At 40.8% G+C, this 21,445-nt stretch overlaps 1 protein-coding gene across 7 annotated transcripts in view; it reads right to left on the reverse strand.

Annotated features, from left to right (window-relative positions):
- GPAM (glycerol-3-phosphate acyltransferase, mitochondrial) overlaps nt 1–10,129 on the reverse strand; it is a 32,067-nt gene extending 21,938 nt beyond the window's left edge. For 2 of the 7 annotated variants that reach the window (XM_074907733.1, XM_074907726.1), the window contains exons 1-5: nt 9,702–9,939; nt 8,203–8,333; nt 6,086–6,208; nt 3,046–3,119; nt 51–164 (exon numbers count right to left, since the gene is read on the reverse strand). In XM_074907733.1, coding sequence (XP_074763834.1) covers nt 51–164; nt 3,046–3,119; nt 6,086–6,208; nt 8,203–8,304 — 413 coding nt within the window. In that variant the 5' untranslated portion in view covers nt 8,305–8,333; nt 9,702–9,939. Of the gene's footprint in view, nt 1–50; nt 165–3,045; nt 3,120–6,085; nt 6,209–8,202; nt 8,334–8,572; nt 8,969–9,102; nt 9,487–9,701; nt 9,940–10,028 lie in introns of those variants that run through there. The other 5 variants (XM_074907729.1, XM_074907727.1, XM_074907730.1 and 2 more) reach the window with 5 other exon arrangements.
- Between the last annotated feature and the right edge of the window lie 11,316 nt (nt 10,130–21,445).

A 21,445-nucleotide genomic window follows, 5' to 3' on the forward strand; every position in this document is an offset into this window, starting at 1 on the left:
ATTGTAATGTATCAGTCAATTAAAAAATAGTTTATTTTGCATCATCTTACCTGCTGTTGTTCAGCACATTTTCTGTCAGATTCTTGGCAAACATACCCTTATGAACATCCCTCTCTTGCACAAAAAGGACATAACAAAAGCGTCTTGCAAGCCATCCTCTGTACCTACAAAAATATGAAGGGTATTTCAATGTGACCCTCAAAATATTTCGCTGCCAAAAAAAAGAACATTAAAAACACCTCAAAACACAATCAAGAAGCAAAAATTTTATGATGGGCTGCTCAAAAGCTTCTCTATCTTCTAGTAAACTGCCAATATGTTAATGTTACGCGTGAAATAACTGATGTGTAACACAAAATATCTGAGACAACTGAGGTCTGCATTACTTCAATTCAGGGTGATACTGGCCTTAAAACATTTGTAGTATGACAGAAAAGCAGCTACAAACAAGCATAAATACATTTTGTCTGTCTGCTGGAACCGACTCCTCAGCTCAGCGAGCACAAAAGAGGCAGTGATGATTTCCAATTCAGTGACTTTCCACGGAGGAATGTAAACACCCAGCTAAGAGGTTTGTCAACTTCTTCATGAAACACCGAGCCCTCCTGGGAAAGTTGTTCGCATTGTACTCACAGGGTAAACTCTCCCAGACACTTCTGAAAATATGTTTGCATTAGCTACCAACACTAAAAAACAATTTTTGGTAATCTTTCTTCCTTTTCAGCGTTTCTAAACACTCAGTCCTATATGCCTCCTAGGTAACTTCTCCTTACAGAGTTTTAACAGGAGTAGAACCACTAAATAATCAGTAAATCTCTCTAAGCATTCAAGCATTTAAGTAAGGCAACTTAGCTTAAGCAGCCACTCTTGTCCTTTTGAATTAACCCTGTCCTCTACTGTCTGATCACATTAACATTTTTTCATGTAATGGCTGCTTTTCTGAACAGTTTTCCTAGCATCACAAAAGATGCATGTGACATAAGAAGTGCTAAAATCCAGTGCACAGCAGTGAATATCCATTACTATTTCCTCTCCTCACCGCTCTCACTCACCAGGCCAGGACTGGACAAGTCACCACTCATGTGGGTCACTCCACAAACCAAACAGAGCTGGGATCTCTGAACAGCAGAGCCGACGTGATGGGGCAGAATTAACAGTTGGAAGAAGATATTAAATTCTGGCCATTTCTAAGCACTCAGTAGTATGCAAAATCCCTGTCCTGATGGCTGGTGGTACAATGCATTGCTGATCCTTCAGCAAGTGTCCCAGATCGAACCACGGATGGCAAAGCTCATGCTAGTTTCCACGCTGGAGTGCCGCCAAGGTCTCACTCCTTGTCATCACCTGAGTTACTGATCTCAGCTGTTAAACGTCCCTACCACATTTCAGTAAATTTACAAGTGTTAAAACCAGCTAGGAAAGACGAGAAGGAACTTTTACACTGCAAAAGGCCAAAGCACTGGAGTGTGAAAACCACTCGCACTATAATTAAGATGAGTACACATACACAAGCCACCGGCACAGTCTGACATGTAATGGTGATACAAATATTCAGACTGTCTCGAAGGACAAAGAATTTTGCTATTCATGCTGTCAGAAAAGTAGACTGGTGACTCTGTTTTAATTGCTTTTCAATTTTCCTCCTTCTCAACAGAGTTTGAGAGCCTTATTAATTTTTCTAAAGGACGTGCTTCTTTCTGACAACAATTTGGTAACTGTGAACATTATCATCACAACAGCATACATCTATTGCAGTGATCTGTCAAGGTATATAAAGGCTTCTACATTAATTTTACAGCTTAGACAAGACAGTATAATTACAAAAATCTGTTTTCTATTCGTGTATCAATGATAGAAGACAAAAAACACAGAGAATTACAAAACTGACATATTCACTGCTTGGAAAAAGGCTGTGGTAGTGTCTCAGTACAGGTACAGTACACTGGCAGTGAAAGAGAATCCCTCCCGCTTTCTAAGGCCAAGAAACTGTGACTATGTAACCCCATGGGACTTTAGAACTTCATTAAAACTGTCAAATTTCAGACTCTAATGACATTCTGAGCTAAAGGCATTTTATTTCAGGATAATTCATTAACCCATATTCTGTTGCTCTTGTATTTCTAATTTAAGTAACTCTAACCATTCAAGCATTAGACTTTTGAAACTAATTTTTTTTAGAAGTTAAAATCAAACACTATTTCTGTTATTTTTCTGTATTCTGAACTACAAGCTCAACTCTTAAAAAAACATAATTAATTCCAATGGAAGAAAGAACAGTCTCTAACATTAGCTTCCTCCCTCTCAAGCACAGTACAATGCTGTCTTTCTTTCACTCAGACACTTTGGCTCATTTCTTTCAGGCTGCTGGCCTCTCTTTGTTTGCTCTGACTCTATGACAAATACTGCAGGACCTGCTTATGCTAATGATCACTGACAAAAACCTCAGCAAGCATTATTAACCTTCCAAAGAACAGAATAAAGATTTTTGTGTGCTTCCAGTATCTTCACCCCAGAACACAAGACATATTTCCAATAGCACAAGAGATATATCATCATTGTTAGGTCATATACACCATCTTTCAGGAGCTGCACTCTGTCACTGAGGCAAAGTCTTGCAAGACATGTTCAGATTTAACTGTCATTAGTGATAATTGTCAATGCCTAAACTGTGAGCCAGATCTGCTCAGTAAATTAAAATGCAGCCTGAAGTCATTCTTAAGCATGAGAATAAAACAGCTCCTCTCAGCATTATGCTATGGATGCTGCCATTTGCACGAAAGGAGAAAGGATTTAAACGTTCTCTTGGTTTTGTGAAACAGGTTTCACCCTTACAATCCTTGTCTATAACCCCAAAGGACTTTGCCCAGCTCCCAAATACACACAGTCAAGTTTAGCAAGTACATTACTTTCCTGAAGTCAGCACCAATTCCTGCATTTTAGGACAGCAATATATATTTGTTCAGTCTGGACTATCCTAGAGATTTCCCTGTTGTAAGACCAGAACATGCTGAATTTTAAAATCAAAAGAAAGATTTGCTACATTACCTTGTATGTGTTTCATTGATATATATGACATTACGTAGACCCAAAGAAGGAATACTAGCATTGAAGAAGTTATCCTGTAAAATCAAGAAAAAAAGAGATTGGTGGACTATTTTGTTACGTAATAATAGTTGTGCCTTTACATTCATCATAACATTTAAGATAATGCAAGGTTTTTCACCTCTATTAGAATCAAAAGCCAAAGCAGAGAAGTGCTGAACTTGCTTATAAAGTACACACAAACTGTTCCAAAATTAAAATGAAATTCAGAAAGTCATTATTTCCAACTCTAACACTTTGAAAGTATTCTCTAGGCTTTACTGCATACAGAAATGTTTGTATTGGTTTAATTCTCCAAGCCAGAATATTTTATCATATTCTGATGTAATATAAACCAGGATTTGTCATAATACAGAACTCATCCCTGAGACAGAACTTTATGATGCCACATTCAGTATTACTATAATCATGAGCCTTTTGATGCTCAGCCTGTGACACACAGTTTGCCAGCAGATCAGGCATCATGTAATGGCAGCCCGAGGGTCAGGGTACATCCATGGTTAGGTGGCAAATCTCTACATCCCTGATCTGCCTGAACAACAAATTCAGTCCAGCCTTCTACATCCATGGTACAGACTCTATATGACTGGCTATTGACTGTTCTGGCATGAGTTTGGGAGTAGTACCAATTTGGATACATATTCCTTTGCAAGAAGATGTAAACCTTAATCTTCCATACTCCAAGTAAATATCTTGACCGAGAGGCTAGTTTCTTTCTGCCCAAATAATATTTAATTATAAAACTGGTACCATGCCAGCAGTGAATTACAGCTAAAACCACTGGGACTGCACATATCAAGGAAGTCAAAGGCAGGACAATGAAGGAGAAAGATGGTTACCAGCAACAGTGTGGCTGCAGAACAGCCTCACTGCCAATTTTGCCATGAGAGTCAGATAGGAGTCTCATTTGTTTCTTTGTTGTCTGTTCATTTTAGGATATACCATTTATCACGAATTAAAATATATGAATGTCCTATGTCATTTTCAAATCAGGTGCTACAGTGGGAGCACACAGTCTTTTGCCCTATGTTAAAGTATAACTGCATAGTACCTACAATCATCAAACTGTTGCTCTAGGCTCTTAAGAGCAAACTTCAAGGTAACATTCATTTTTCTGAATATTCACTGGTAATTTTCTATGTACCTTAAAGCTCATGAAATATTCTGGCAAAGAGAAGTGAAAAGACTTTTTGAGAGACCAAGAACAAATCAGCAACAAACTTAAGTACCACTGAATGCCCAAGTCCACACCAGTGCTCTAACCACTAGGTTATAACCTCGCTCTGTGAAATTCACCCTCCAGATGTAATGTCACACTTCAGCTTTTCCTATTTACCTCCTCCCTGATCCTGTGTCAGGCAGAGGATGTGGTTCAGTGAGAGCACGTGAGCTGATAGAGCATTTCCCTGATGCTGCAAGGAAGAAGCCCAGCTCCCACCACCCCCTTTCCCTCACCTCTTTAACTTATACCACCTCTAGCATTCATCACACCCCTTAATGAGCCAAGTTCATTTGGGCAAGGCAGAAAACTAAGACAGCCAGACTAAATGAATAAATAAAGCAGGTAGTTTTCTGCTTGATTAGTGAACTTGATCAGCCCCCAGGTGAGCAGGAAGGGAAACAAGAGGGAGAAGCAAGACTTCCCACCCCCAGCATAGGCAAGCTGTCTGTTTGGCCAACACACTTAAGGAAATCTGTCTCACTCATCCATCCCTTTTCCTTAGGAGAGTTAACAGGCAGCTCACAAAAAAGTGAAATATCTAGAGTCTAATGAAAGGATCTAGTTTGTTACCGTTTGCTGCAAGGATGGTATTTTCTCCTTGTGGCACAAGGCAATAAAGGGCTTAATCAGGTCATACACCTTCCCTAAGTGGGATCTGAGGGTAGGTAATTAGTTTCTTATTAAATGGACAAAATACAGAAGAAATTTTTATTTTTAGAGTGAATTCTCAACTTGAGAGGAACAGCCTAATTACTAACAGACTAATTACTAAACGTATCAAGCCCTAAGCTGAGGATTCCCACACACCTTTTTACAAGTCAAAATACTTAAGTGACTATTAGAAGCAGTCTCAGATTATCTAATTGCTTGTCTTGTTGCCTGTATCATATGTAGCCTTCACAGCACATCTGGACTTCTATCCCACATTTGTATGTCATTGCTGCAATTTTCTATCCTGGCACAGGAATAGAGAGAAACTAACTTTCCCTTGGTCAAAGAAACACGCAGCTTTTTACTCTAGTCCAGCCATTCAGAGTTCAGGGCAGGTGTAACAGTATCAATTAAAGCCTGGGGTCAAACTACATGATGAACTGGTTGCAAACTATACCATGCCATTTAGCAGCATTTTGCATCTTCAGCTTACAGAAGGTCTGTCCAATGCAGCTCAATAAAGTTCACATTTTAAATCAGCTTGTACAACGTCTCTAGAGCTACCACCTTGACACTGTTCCCAGCAGACAAATATCCCCACTATCCTAACTGGCACTCCTTGTTTCTAGGCTGGGCAGAGAAGCCAGGAATCAGTCAGGTGTAGAAAACCAACCTGTTTTCTCAAGCACAGGATTGATCTCATCAACTTTGAAGGGAAGCACATTGCTTGCTTACTTATTCTGTGGATAAAGAATTAAATGTCCTAAAAGTAAGCCTTAACACTTTCATATGCAACAATTTCCCATTATTAATGTAGCAGAGCAAATATTTTTTTTCTATACAACTTCCTAGTGCTAATTCTGAAGAGCTGGACAGGTTTGTGCATGGAGTAAGTCCACACTGAAAAGTGGAAGACAATGCATCACAATAGGTCTGTGTCATCCATTAATTTCACAGCAAATATAACCATAAACAAAGGTGAAAAACTATATTTCTTTACGAAGCAAGAACATTGTGACCTTAATTCTGAAAGTAAGAAAACTACTGAAACTTCATTACCCTGCAAGTATGCGTTATTGTCAAACATAATCCAGCCCATAATCTCCTTACCCGGCTCTGGGGAGTGCATACGTAGCAACATCGTCCCACAAACGGCCTTTTTCTGCTCAACAGAGTCTCCTTCCATTTCAAAGTGGCGGATCGGAAGAGAGTGGGCCTAGAGTTACACTCTCCCTGCAGAACAAATAACCACTGTGTAAGCATCCAGGAATGTATGTTTTACTAGGTATGTGAAAACTTTGAGTAAAAGGAGTTGCCAGAGGAGGAAAAAAAAAAATTACCCTCCAAAATTGCATAAAGCTAACACAATATTTTCCAAGACTTTTCTAAAATTAATTATCTTCTCTCCAGATTATGTGATTTAAAAAACTTAAAGCAAAATCACAGTGTTGTACTTATGTATCTTAAGCACTGCAGCACTTGCTGACACACAAAATTTTAAAATAAATAACTAATACGAAACATCAAGGAAACTGACAGCTGAGAAAAGTGAAAGAAATTAATAGTAAACTACACTCTCAATAATGTCAAGGTGCTTGTAATATGAGCAATGTATTTCAAGCCTTAACCAGACATCACCCTGTAAAACTGCAATAAGACTGAATGCACACAAATACTAACTCCCTTGACTCTGTAGGCTCTTTTTCAGCAGTTTTATGCAAAGTGATATGAAAAAGGAACCACTGTGCCTTCTGCAATGTTACGCTATCTTTCTGAAGATTACAGAACCAAAAAGTCCAAAGTAACTGCATTCACAGAACAATTCTCTATGTTAGGACATAATGAGAATATACTTAACCACAATATTTACAACTACATTGATTGTTCCCATTAAAGTCTACCAAGTTATTGCTTTCCTGAGAATAAGCACTGGATTGTCATTTTCTGAACCATAGATTCTAAGTTTTTAATAAAAGGGAAGTTACAAAACAAAATGTTGTTTAAAATAGCACATTTAAGTGGAGGAGATGCAGGGGAGAACCAATACCTTAAACTAGCATAAGAGTTGGAAAACATAAATACAGATCATCACATACTCAGCTAGAAAGTGACCCCAGTGAGAAACAACCAGAAAGTCAAAAGCAATGCTGAAGATGCTTAAAAACTAAAACGTGCATATATCACATTTGGCAAGCGGTATGAATTGGCAGTTATTCCAAGGCTAAGTCTTCCATCTGGAATAAACAAGCATCAAGGTGCTAAGCCTGGCCCAATCCCTTCTCTATCACCTTCAGTAATGCTAACTCCAAAATTAACCAACTTCTCAACAATACTGTCTTCCTTCTGCTTGCCTCCAAGCCCTGACTGAACTCAGCACCACTTTCTTACAAAACCTCCTTCCAATCTCTTTTGTCTCACCTGCCTTTACCCTACTCTCGCAGATCTCTTGGTTACCACAGCTTGCTGTCCAATGTAACTTACATCTAGCTAGACAGAAAACCAGCTGCCATGACATCTGTTCTTTCCCTCAACTCTGACCATGTCTCCAACTCTTCTTCTGTATCAAGTTCAAACCCCTCCTCCCCGAAGCCGTCTCCAATTCTTCCTGATCCATGCTTCTAAACCAACCAGTACCAGCTCAGTCCCCATGTGGCAATTTTTGCTCCACCCAGCCCTCTCTGCTCACTGCCCCCTTTATCTCCTCCAAATCCCAAGACTCACCCAACAGAGGTCAGACATTTAATATTTATATCCACCAAATTTTCTCTGCCTCTTGTATTGCAGGAGAAGCTGCAGCTCCAAAGATTACATGACCACGCATCTTTAGCTTCATGCTCCTTTTCACTTGCGCATTTCAAACTACATCCTTCAGAACAGCAACAAGCTTTCCATTTGACTTAGAAATTAGAAATTTATTTGACTTTGTTCGACCTCAGACTACTCCAGAATGGGATTCTGAACATTTACTGAGATATAAAATGATGAGTAACATCACACCAGAAGAGTGTAAGACTATCAATAGGGTTTGATAGGGTTTTTCTTTCCTAGCGACATTTAGTCTCTGACACAGCACTGAACTGCTGGTTCCTCTTCATATTTCAAGTTAAATTAAAACTAAACCATGTCATGCATGAGAGAGGTGGTTCATCATTAAAAAAAAAATAAAATTCCACCTTCGACTTGAAGAAAAAATAAATATGGCCAGTACATCCTCAATTTTTACTTACCCATTCTTCACTGGAATGCTTACATCTACTGATACTGCACTCTGCTGAGGCGGACAGATAGGAAACATCTATTGTTCCAAGGGACAAAGCAGTTTCATCCATGACACAGGAGTTGAACTGAAGATCAGAAGCTGAAAAATAATAACATACATACATATATATAAATACATATATGTACACAGAAACACACATCCACCTGCGTAATTTCAGTGATGGGTATCGCAAAAAATTAGCAAGCTGGTATTTCCGCACCCTTCAGTAAAAGTCAGGTTCTGAAGAAGTTTCATTACAGTCAGAAATCAGCATGATTTCAATATGATAAAAAACCCAGCACGTTCAATTTCCATAACACAGCCCACTCATCAGCTACCTGCGTGTTTTTCTCTCCCTGCTCTTCTTGCCGTCACAGGTCAATATAGTCCCTTAAAGCTTTTCCACTATTCTCCACTCTGTTTTAAACCATTCAGTCACAAGGATACACATTTCAGCCACTTTCAAAAGTTTACTATTCTCTTGCACTCCATGACCTCACTCTTTCATCATGCGCTTCTCAAGGACACCTATTATCTACAAAAAATTTCATTAATGTCCTCTCCCAATCCTATCTCGCAGTATATTTTATGTATCTGATCTAGCTGCAGTCAAACCAGTTTGCAAACTCCTCGGAGGAAGGAGTGCTCTACAGAAAAGCACACCTAAATCTGAACGTGCTGCTGACATCAGTGACATTATGGGCTTGTGAGATTAAAAAGCAGTCAAGAAGTCTAAACTCGCACTATTATTTAAAAGTTTAAAATTTTACAGTTCACAGAGTAAACACAGTAAGTCTTCCTCAGACAAAGAAAAAAACCAAAAAAGTAGGCCGAACATAGCAAAACAGCTTAGCACCGTATGGTATACCTGCAAAAGACTACAAATTAAACTGCTTTGTTATGGGAAGCCACTGAATTTTCATCTAGAGAAACTGTAAAGTGGCAACACTGCTTCTTCCATCTGCCGCCGCAAAGAAACTTGCATCACAGCCAAGCTACGAGCCCTCGGGAATGAGACTGTTCCCACCCTGTACGCTAACATTTACAAGAGCAAGGCCTAAAACTTCAGTCCAACATTTTGTCTTTCTCACCGCCCTCCTCAAGCAGACCAAACCTCCCTGCAATACCTCCAGGTACGGAGCGCCCCAAACAAACTGCAGTTTGAGCCAGTAAATCCACGCACAGACTTATCTTTACACTGCCTAAGTACCTAAGTTATCCGTTCTTCTTTGCGGGCTCTTACGCTCAATTTGCCTTTTTTTTTTTTTTTTTAATTAGTGCTGAGGCAAATCAGCATGTAACCACCCGATAATTTTTTTTTTTTTTTTTAAAAAAACATCTAAACAGTGAAAGCAAAAGGCATCCTTGCGCTCAAGGTGACCTTGGCTGCACCGGCACACATAACAGATGAACTTTAAAAAATTCGGGATGAGGAGTCTGTCTGAGCGACAGCAACTCCGCACGTACCTCGAACGAACCCGGCCCCGCGGACCCACCGCTCTCCGCCGCGGCGCTTACGCGGTTTCCCCGCCGCGACCCGCCATTCGCCCGCGCTCCGGCGCGCCTGGGCGAGCCCGCGCGCTCACCAGACCTGCTGGCGAGAAAAACGCGGCGGCTGAGCGCGGTACCGGGCGCGGAACGGCCGCGGGGCCGCCCCCACACGCCGCCGGCAGACGCCGGCCCGGGTTCCCGGCAGGGCCCGGCGCCCCCCGCTGCCCCCCCGGAGCCCCCCGCAGGGCCGGCCGAGGCTCCCCCCGCCCCCTCAGCGGGCACCGTCCCGCGCACTCTCCGCACCCGCGCCGGCCGCTCCTCCGCGGCGCCGCGCAGCCCACGCGCCCCAGCTCCGCGCTCCGCCGCTGGCGCGTCCCGCCCCCTCCCGCCGTGCGGCGGCCGCTCGCCCTGCCCCGCCCCGCCCGCCCCGCCCCGCCGCCGGGGGCAGCACCGCCGCGCCCGGGCCCGGCTCCCGCGCCGGCTGCGCCTGCCGCGCCGGCCCGGCCCCGCACCGGGGCTCCGCCGCGGCCGCTGCTCCCCTGCCCGCGCGGCGGCGCCGGGCCTGACGCGACTTCCTGAGCGCCCGTCGCCATGGTGTGGGCCCGCCGCCTGCCTCCCGCCCGGCCCGGCCCGGCCCGGCCCGGCCCGCCGCCTCCCGCCGGCCCCTCGCCGCCGCCCTCCCGCTCCTCGCCGACGCCTTTACCCCGCCGCGGTGGCGGTCCCCGGGCCGGCACCAGCGCTGCCCTGAGCCGCCGCGGCCGCCCCAGGTTTGAACCGCAGCCCAGCGCGGCCTCTCCCCCTCGGTGCCGGGTGTCACAGTCCGCAGCCACCGCAGATGCAGGGGCATCGTCAAACCGCCGTTTCCACCCCCAAAACGCTTCCCCCGCCCTCTCCTTCTGGCGAGAGAAGTGACTAACGGTCCTTTTGCTTTCGGGTCAGAGCTGCTAAAAAGGAAAAACCCCGGAAAAGTTATGTAAAATCGTGTTTGTAGGGGTTTACAGTGACTCTGAGCTGCAATTGAGTTGCTGTTGAAAAGAGAACAATTGCAGAAAATTCGGGACAGGTATCGATCTGCCTACCTGGCCTTGCACAGTGCCAGTTTGCCTTTTACCGAGGGCAAAAGTAAATGTTGATTGAGATTGCTGCATATAAACAAACATGGGCTGAGAGTATTTTTTGGCTTTGCAGCCTTGGGCTATTTAAAGATAATTTTTCTGTGGCTTAAACTGAGTTACAGACCTATGGAAAGGCTAGCACCTACATTCCTTCTTTAAATGTACGAGTCTTAATGGTTATTCAGATCAGTGCAACACAGGAATAAAGTAACAAAATACAATACATCGTTTTATGCTAATGCAAATATTCTGCTTACAAATTTAAGTAACCCAAGGAGGGATTCTCCTTCTAGAGGTCTCACTTCTAGATGTAATTTTGAATTTATTACAAACGAGAATTCTTAAGAATTCCAAATGCTTTTCACACATAAAAGATAATAGACAAAACCCAGACTGCTACATGCATATGTGAGTTGCCCTGCTCGCCACAACTCCGTGCCTCCCGGGCAATACCATGGGGGTCTTGGAGCTGATACTTTATGAAGAGCATTCTGCAGTTTAGAAGATATTTTTCCGTTCAAATTTTCCTCCTTTAGCCAGAAATTTTGTTGCAAGGTGGACTTTGGAATATAAGACATCTACTTTTCAAATAAAAAGAAGTACAATAAGATCTGATACAGTCAAATGTATAACAGATTAAAAGTTTGTATTTCTGCACAATACACAGTGCAGCATTTGTGTATAGTGCAAAGCACTATTTTCTAGGGCATCACATTTTGTATGGAGAAAAGACAATCTCTAATTGTATTTTTTTCAGCACATTCACACAGTCATGTTTTCTGCAAGTTTTCTCATAAATCTGGGCCAATAATTTCAAATTCGATTAGCAGTTCTGTGTGTCAGCTCTCGTGATGGTGAGCTGGTTGAAATAGTCAAACACCCACTTTCAAGTTTTGGTCTTGAAAAGCAACATAGTCAGAATCTCTGGCCACTTCTGAAATACAAGGCTGTAAGTGTCCAGCTTTATAACAAAGCTTATGACTTTATATCAGCTTTTCATTGAATTGATTTGCTGAAGGTCAGCTGGGAAAGAGGGTCCAGATTCGTTCTTTCTTCTGGGTCTACTGCAGCTAAGTGGATTTGTAACAGCTTTGCTAATCAGAGCCTAGCCCAGAAGGCCATCTATATGGAAAGAAAATACATATGGGGTTTACTGACAGAGAGGCACAGTGCTTCTGTCAGATTTGTGTGATCTCAGTTATTATATCCTCATCACAGCTTCGCTTGCATAATGAGCATCTTATCGGCTTAGTGGAGTTGTGGAGACCAGAGAAGGAGGTATCTGTTCTGATCCCGTGGCGCAGCCATTCAGCAGGGACACATTCTATGCTCGGGACTGCGCAGAGATTTCCTAGGTGCTTTGGAAGCATCAGAAGGGGAAACTGAATTCCACTCAGAAAAGTGAAATCCAGTGTTACATCATGTATTTTTGTAACTCTTTTTGCATGAAGAGCAGATCACAGAAGTAGTCTTAGGTACCAATATAAGGCTGCAGTCCACATCCTGATCATTGCCTCCAGGATGGGTCTGCCTATGTAAGACTGCATGCAATGGGGAAAGCCAGAGCTGTGACTAAAGTGGCAGAATTATCTCAGAAATCACATTGGAGAAGATGATTCAACAAAAGAATTACCTGAAAACCAAATATAACGGAGAATTACTCGAGCGTGTCCAGAGAAGGGCAACGGAGCTGGTGCAGGGTCTGGAGCACAGGTCGTACGGGGAGCGGCTGAGGGAACTGGGGGTGTTTAGTCTGGAGAAGAGGAGGCTGAGGGGAGACCTCATCGCCCTCTACAGCTACCTGAAAGGAGGGTGCAGAGACCTGGGGATGAGTCTCTTTAACCAAGTAACAAGCAATAGGACAAGAGGGAATGGCCTCAAGTTGCACCAGGGAAGGTTTAGACTGGATATTAGGAAGCATTTCTTTACAGAAGGGGTTGTTAGGTGTTGGAATGGGCTGCCCAGGGAGGTGGTGGAGTCCCCACCCCTGGAGGTGTTTAAGGGTAGGGTCGACTTAGCGCTGAGGGATCTGGTGTATTTGGGAACGGTCAGTGTTAGGTTAATGGTTGGACTGGATGATCTTCAAGGTCTTTTCCAACCTAGACAATTCTGTGATTCTATGATTCTGTGAATGGTTACATCCAGAGTCTAAGAAAATGTGTGAAACATAAGGCAGCTAAAACTCTTATTAGTGTTGTCTAATAATGTCATTGCTCAGCTGCATTTATATTGTTATTTGGGAACTTCTTAGTAGGTACTTTACATTATGAAGGACCAGTGATATCGCTTACACGCAACTTTACCTTCTCTAGGTATGGAATCACTTTGATTTTTTTTCCCCTCCCATGCATAAAAATAGCATGTTATAATGTAACTCACCAAACTCTCAACCACTGGGTGTAAAGCAAGCTTGCCTGCTTTGCTTCCCTCTGTAAAAGACGAGCTGTAGTACATTCAGAATCTAATATGGATCTTTTGTCATGTTTTTCCTTGCACGCTTTTACACTGTTGTATTTTTCAAGTTGCAACATAGTTATTTCTGTGATAGAAGTAATACAGAAATCAGAATAAAAGACTCAGTGGCTTTATTATCATTTTATACAGTCTCTAGAGTCTGATTTTAATATGTGAGAAAACTGCTTAGGTTATTCTCTAGACTGTTTGAAAAATAGTAAATAGATATAGTATTTTACTCAGACATAGTGATTCTGTGTAAAAAAAAAAAAAAAAAGTTGTTTCTGGTATGATTGTAGAGCAGTTTTCTTGTTTTTCTAACCTTAGAAAATTCTTGGTTTATTATAAAATAATCCAGAGATAATTTTGTCACTCATCTGAAAGGGATGCAGAATTAGCCCAATGGCAATTGCAGCTGAGCAAGATCTTTTTACAGGATACACTTGTATAAATCCTCAGGCTTAGTAGTAAAATCTCATTTCAGTACTGAGCGCTTGGTAGTGATGTTGTGTTGCCATGGAATCAAGCAAATGGGAAAACTTTTGGAATGCCCTAAAGGAACAGACTTTCAGAGCTGCATGTGCTCCAAAAAGCTCAAATACTGCTGGGTCTCGCTTCCAGAAAAGAGGGGCTCTATCCTCCTTCCATTGAAGTCAATGGGAGGCTTGCCACTGATCTCAGTAGGAGTGGGAGCATGCATAAGTTTTGCAATCCATCTTTTTAAACTTCTTAAACTGAGGTGTTTACTGTGCCAATGAGTCCAGGGAGGTAATTTGCATATGGTGGCAAATCAGCAGAACCCTGGCTTTGTGTGAATAATCTGCTGACCACATCACGCACAGCAGCCTGCAAATGAGAAAGAGCTGGCAGGACTCATTTTTTGTTGTTTGGGGTTTTTGGTTTTTTTTTTAAATAATGATTAGTCCTTCCTATGTTTAAATTCCTAATGATGCTTCCAACAGAGTGCAACAAAGTACCTGTTTGCTAGACAATGCTGTGGGGAGGAGGAGGGAGAAAGGACGAGGGGGACTTCTTTTTACATCACCCCTACCCCGGGTCTGCGCTCCCAGCTCGCTTCCAGTGATTCCCATGATGTCACTTGCAGTAATGGAGACATGTTTACAAAAGGGTACACAGCATCCTCTTTAAAAAGAAACTTTCAACCCAGGGAGTGCTACAAAAGTTAGGAAACCCAAAACTGCATCAGGAGGGAGTAAAGATCCAGACAAAGCTTCTTTCTTTGCAGTGACCCAACTTGACCTCACATGACTATGAACAATAATGAATATGCAATTTGGCAGTTGCAGAACTCCATGTCAGCAGTATTGCCTTTGGTATACAATGTATTAAGAGCATCTAAGAGTGGCAAGTGGCCATGAAACGGATTGATAAGATTGCACACAGAAATGGTTTGGGTATACTTTATATCTCCTTTCAAGACAAATGAGTTGAGCTCTTCTATTTCATCTCCCTTATCTTGAGAACAAATGCAAAATTCATTAAGAGTCCTGTGACTCTCTCCTATGTAATATAGCACATTGTGTAATTTCTTCTCATTCAAATATCATATTTATTACTGTAATTTTTAAAAGATAAGGGCATTTCAGCCCAAGTGGCTCCTAGCTTTTCCCTTGAACATGTTACTCACATTAGGACAAAAAAGGCTTTTGTTCTAACAGAAAGCACTACTGGGCTAAACCTAGTATAACTAACTTTTACACTTGCAAACTTAGCACCATTTATCTATCAAGCAATTACACACATACTTGTATTACGTGCAAATCGGAAAATCTTAACTATCCAAAGGAATTTGCAAGCGTTTTTAATTTAGGAACACTGACTGACAGAATTTGGAACAAGATTTTCCCATTCTCAGACCTTCAGCAATTATCTGCCGTAACAATGCAAGCTTCCCCATGCCTGCTGTGAATAAGGGGTGCGTTTTGTAAGGGTGGTTATTTCAGTTCTCTGCATTTGTTTGTTGAGGATATTTGCAAAGCTGACATTTTATCTAAGAGTTGATTTTATCTGAAAAATAGCACAGATGAAACAACTAATTTACTGTATATGGGCCCTAAACACTGTTGGACACCTCAAAAATATTATCCATCTGTAAATCATTAAAAATCAGCATGTGTGGAGGATTTAAAGGATAAATCCAGTTTTATGCCTGCAGATATTTCAGGTTTCACTAAGGGCTTTATTTTACATCAGGCGCAATGGACTTCTACACATTGCCAACTGCAGAAGACAGACAGAAGATGAGTTTCTTCTCATCTTGTTCTCTCTCCAGGAATGCAGAGCTGCTTTCTATCCCTCCAAAGAAAAAACAAGGAATGGAAATAAAGAAACCTGAGAGCTGAGTGCAGTATGGACCATTTTGAAAAAATGGCATATCACCAAAAAATCACAAAACCGTGATTTTACCAAATTTGCTGTGACTCATCCTTGAGGGATTACAAATTGTTCTAAATTAACACAACCCTTAATTATTATGAGATGCTAGGCAAGTCTTTCATCAGTATCTCAAACAGAGGCAGTTTTCACTGCTCAGGTTTGCTCTACTGTGCAGTAGTTGGCTTTAGAAGGATTTGTAATATCTTACAATTTAGAGCAGTGTCGGTATTGGAAGTTGGGATCACAGACAGCTCTTTCAACCACCTGTGCACAAGAATCTTTGCAACAGATTATGTGACCCAGGTGTTGAGTCACATGATGTCCCACCCCTACCCTCTATTTATGCGTATTAGGGACCTTAATCAAGGAGTTACCACTGGAAGAGTCTTAATGCCTTTGACATCGAAAACATAAGACCTGTTCGTTTGGAAATTTTCTCAGAATTCTGGGGATATCTGTTGCATACACCTTGGGAGGGTTAGGAGAGTGTCGGGGCATCTGTTCTGACATGATACAAGGATCCTGATGCAGACTGCCACATATTCCAATGAAGGTTTTACAATCCCAGTATTTTCCAATCTCCTGTTTGATGATCTCTTCTGCAGATGAAGACAGTGCCATCTCCAAAGGGCAACACACCCCACCCCAGTTTACCCAGGCAAACAAAATGGACTCACTGATTAAGGTTTTGCAAAAAGCAAACAGGAACTAATACTTCCCATAGATGTCTAGATACGGTTGGTTTTTGTTTGTTTGGTTTGGTTTTTTTTTTGTGAGGCAGTCTCACCAAAAAATATAAGGTCTCCAGGCTTTAGTTTATCATAAATACATATAATTATATTTATGTAACTGAAATTTTATCCATGAACACAATCAACAAAAAGTAAACTATAAATTTTGTTTCATCATGACAAAATTAACTGAGAACCTTGAAAAAAGCAATTCTTTGCCTTTGTCCTTCTCATTGTACTAATCTGGCTACACCAGTTACATTCCAATTCTGACACTCAAATCATGTTGAGCAACTTTCCCACAGTGTGTTTCCCAAACAAAAGCATTTTTTCCCACTCCCACTTATGTGTCTCCCAGATCTGGGAACTGCAGAAAAACATCCTCGTTTAAGTCCTAAGATTCAGCCATCAATTGTATTGCAGTGCTAGATTTCACAAACTGTCAGTGATCGTTTGAGCAAAACAATACAATTGACCTGGCAAAAGCATACCTTTCAGTTACTAAATAACAGATATTCAACTCACAACATAAAATCCAACTTAGTTGGGTTTTTTAACTGTTTGAAGCATAACCTAATACCTTTCTCAAGCACCTTACACCGTTGTGAGAGCAGAAATGTTTTTATATGTATACCATTGAACTGCTTAATTATTCCAAGTTATACACCTGCAATGGCAGAGGTCTTGAAAGGATATCACCTCTTGCTAAGAGATTATATTTTTGCAGCACTGGCCTTTCCCCTTTATAAAAGAACAGTGCATATTAACTAGCTTGGTATTTCACACGTGACCAACCATTGCTTCAGAAAAATTAGATGGTGCATAGCATGACAGGCTGGTTTCATAAAGCTGTCCGTGGGTTTAGGACTGAGTCACTCCACAGCTCTTTCAGATTTAGGATAATGCAGGATATGCCTTGTTTATTCTTACTGCACTTTCTCCTTTCATTCTCTCCATAGGAGGAGTAAAGCAACAGTCAGTTTCTGGAGGGTTTCCTGTTTGTTTTACCTTTACCTGCAATGAGGGATTAGACTACACATTCCCTGCAGCGAAGTACCCTGGGCTGTAGGACAGAGGTGTTTTGAACCAGCATTTTGAAGAAGAGAAATGATTGATGCCTTTCATTAGGGCTTTATCAACTTAACCTAAAGTACAAGAGACGGTTATATTAGCTTTTGCCTTAAACACCTGTCTTTCAGAAACACAAAGTTACAAAAAAACTATTTAATCCAGCATAAAAAATTGGGCAAATTTGAGCACCTATCCATCAGCATGATTTACTGAAAGTGTTACAGTAGTACAGGTAAAATAATATTGGTGTAATGTGTGATAGAATTCAGGTTGAAAAGCAAGATGAAGCCTCTTGAAGCTTCTTGAAGCAATAGTCTTATTTCATCTGAGGAGCTGGAAAGAAGCTAGTAACTATAGATTCCACTTCTGCATTTTGTGATTGAACTTTTTAATTTTCAATGTTACGGACTAACTACACTAGTCTGATTTTATGAAATATAAGAAGTAAATGAGAGCAGGCTAGTGCACTTTGAATGTGCATTCAGCAATCTGCTTTACTGGTCAGAATATACTGGGCATGCATCTGCCTTGGGGTTTTCCTTGCAAAAAGTTTTCTTCTCATTTTCTATCTGTGATACTGCAGTGTCTTCAGGATCAAACTGAGCTCTACCACTCAAGCTGAGTGGTGTTTCCCCACCAGCCTTTTTATAAAAGAACTTTCTGTGCATTTTCACCTGTGACATTTCTCAAATACATTTTTGTGGATAGTTAGTATTTAGTATTTCTTATATGACACAAGTTTAGAATGTGCTATTTAAGTTAATTAATTAAAAAAAAAAACAACAAAAAAACACTTGGGAAGCATTGATGAGATTGGACACTGAAGAAGGCTCCTCTGCAGTTAAGAGGGAATTTCTGGAACAGCCTTTGGAGAGGATTATGGGGCAAATATCAGCCTCAAGTCCAACCTACATCATGGGATCATCCCAACATTTTTGGCCATTCCTCATTCAGTTTCAGCTCCTCTGGTAGATCATTAGTACATATGGGTCAGGAGGTACCATCAATAATCCTAGGATGATGAAACATGGAGAAAAATTTCATAGTTTGTTTACACTAGGAACACTTGTTGCTAAAAATGTCTTTGTTACTATATTTTAACTAATATTTCAAGCAGTACCATAAATATGTTATCTGTTCCCGATCAGTCCTCAAAGTGAGGGCCAATATATTTTGAAATATTATTTATTTTCTAACCTAGGCCTTGTCAAATCTCATAAAACCTAGGTCACAGAAATCTGGATAAAAAGTCATCCATATCGCTCTACTTGCAAAATCTGGAAGCAGAACAATGCATGACCACATGCCATTTTGCAGTTTTGTGGTCAGTAGCATGATCCACTCTCTCTGCTTCTCTGTTCTACCTATTCCTCTAGCAAATCTATATAAGATGTTTCCTGACCATGTATGTGTCACATCTCATATTCATGTGGTCAGCTGATAATCAGAATTGAAAAAGGCTCCATACAAAGCAAGGTGTACATTTGCAGAGGACCACACCAGAAAATACATGCTGAAGGAGCACTTCCATGAAGAAATGCCTTAAATCTAACTTGTGGGGTTTGCTATAGGAATTCAAATCATCAAATTAATCATTCAGAAATGTGTTAAATTGCTAGAGAAGGAAAGGAGGTAAGTGTTATTATAGCTAACAACATTTCAAATGGCAATTCTTGTTTGTAATCTTTCTGATTTAGATTTAAATACTTGTTTGATTTTTGCTGAACTAAGATTCCTTTCTCCATCTCCATTCTCTTCAGTTTCTTCCATTCCAGGCTAAATTCTGTATTTAGTGCAACATGCAAGACGTTTTTAGAATCTCTTTCCTCAGTACAGATCCTGACTTAGCCTAATTAAAATTAAATACAAGAAAAAGGGCTAACACAGTAAATGCAATATAAAATAATAATTAAAAAACCCACAAACAAAAAAGACCCCCAAACCAAAACAACTTTGTGAATGTTGACTATGTCTTCTTTTGATGTCTTCTGTATCTACATGTTGTTGTGTTTTAGCTGATACAGCCTGAGATCCTTGGGGTAAAATCATGGCATGGCAAAAGCCAATGGCAACACTCCCACCTTCATCACACTGGTACATGGTGAGAAGATCACAAAACTTCTGTTACAGGACAACCACAGCTACCTACTTACTGAGCCCTATATGAACATATACTGTACACTTCTGTATTAATCAAGCATTTGAGATATGTAGGGAGGATTTTAATTAATGCAAAATTAATTCAACCTAGAGTAACCTTTAAAGTCATGCTTACATTATCAGTTCTGATTTGTGCAGGATACCTCATGGAGCTGCAAACTATGCATCCTTACGTAACAGGCATTAAGAAGCAGTTACACAACTTAATGCAAACACCACTGACAGATGAAAATCCATGGCACAGACAGGATCTTGAGTAATCATCAAAGCAGTGACACAAAGCAAATTCTACCTGCAGAAAAAGTTTTTTTTTCATGTTGAATGCATTTCAGACCATGCTCGCTCTGCGTTTCAGTCCCTGGTAGCCTTTAATACAGACTCTGCTAAAGTGGCTCTTTATTGTAAACATTTAATCCTTCAAAACCTGTTAATACAAACTTTGACCAACACTGCCACAAAATGTATGTGCAATTCAACTCATATCTTTACTGACTTGCAATAATAAACATTTGGTCTAAAACAAACAGGTCGTTAGCAAACAGATACTTCTGTGCACTGTGGTTACTTGGGCCTCTCTCCTGTCATCCCACTTCTCACTCACTGTTCACATGCTTAGAGTTTGATGTCTGAGTATGTCTTCATGATGCCAGGGCCTTGAAGCTTTCTCAAATTTAATAGGTGTGAAGAACATACTTCATTCCTCTGTGCACAAAGTTTATTACTGTCCCTTAATTAAAAGTGTTAACTCAGGCAATACTTTTATCTCGGGTGTTAACTTAGGTCGCAGGGTATGTCTAAATTCAGATAGCCATGCCTATATCTACATATATTCTAAATTCAATAAATTATATCCAATTATCTTTGTACTACCTTCAGAATATTTTTTGAATCTGATATAATTTCTTGATAAATAAATTTCATTTTGTACAGAAAGTATTCCAAGACCCCTTTTAGATACTTTATATTGCAGAAGTTGAAGTGCTATACAAACTATTTTATGGGACAGATTCTGGTCACTTTTACATCAGTAGAAATTGGGATGACTCCAAATTTCTACTGGTATAACAAACCAGATTTTTTTTCCTCAGCCATTATAAAAGACTTGCATGGCAAGACATAACTGTGTGGTCAGAAATACTTTTTGAAAGATGTGTAGTTTATCACAGTTTAACTACATTACATTTTTAGAAAACATTCAAGTATTTTAAACACCATCAAGCCTGGAAGAAGACACTTACAGGGCTTTTTTTTAAAATCTGTGGCACTGCCTACTTCCTTGACTGAGGTGTTTACAATGGTTTAAGAGGTAATGGGCTTCAATCAAATATATTCAAACAGCAATAAAATACTAGTACTGGATCACTAGGGTACACAGAATTGGGCTGCATTCATGGGGACAGGAATGCTGCAAGAAGGCAAAGTTTGGTTTTTACCTTTTTCACAGCCTGATAAGAATCCACCCATCGAACTTTGCTTCTAACCCATTAGTCTAAGGAGACATTTTATTTCCCCTGTTTGAGTCTCCTGTTTTTAGGCTTCCATCTCTACAAACACAATTACTTGGAAATACTCAGATACATTCATTCAGTCACAGAAAAGCCTACCCAACAAAGCCCAAAGACCAGGTTTAAGAATAACCTGACCCCTCCTGATTGACCTTTTCCACTGTTCTTCCCTCCTCTCTGAACAGAAAGAAAATACACCATTTCTTTGGGGTTTTTGGTTAAAACTCACTAGTGACAAAATATGTTCCTCAGCTGGGAGGTGCACAGTGAGCTAGATGGGGGAAACA

This window comes from Athene noctua, chromosome 5, assembly GCF_965140245.1.
Source record: "Athene noctua chromosome 5, bAthNoc1.hap1.1, whole genome shotgun sequence".
NCBI classification, from domain to species: domain Eukaryota; kingdom Metazoa; phylum Chordata; class Aves; order Strigiformes; family Strigidae; genus Athene; species Athene noctua.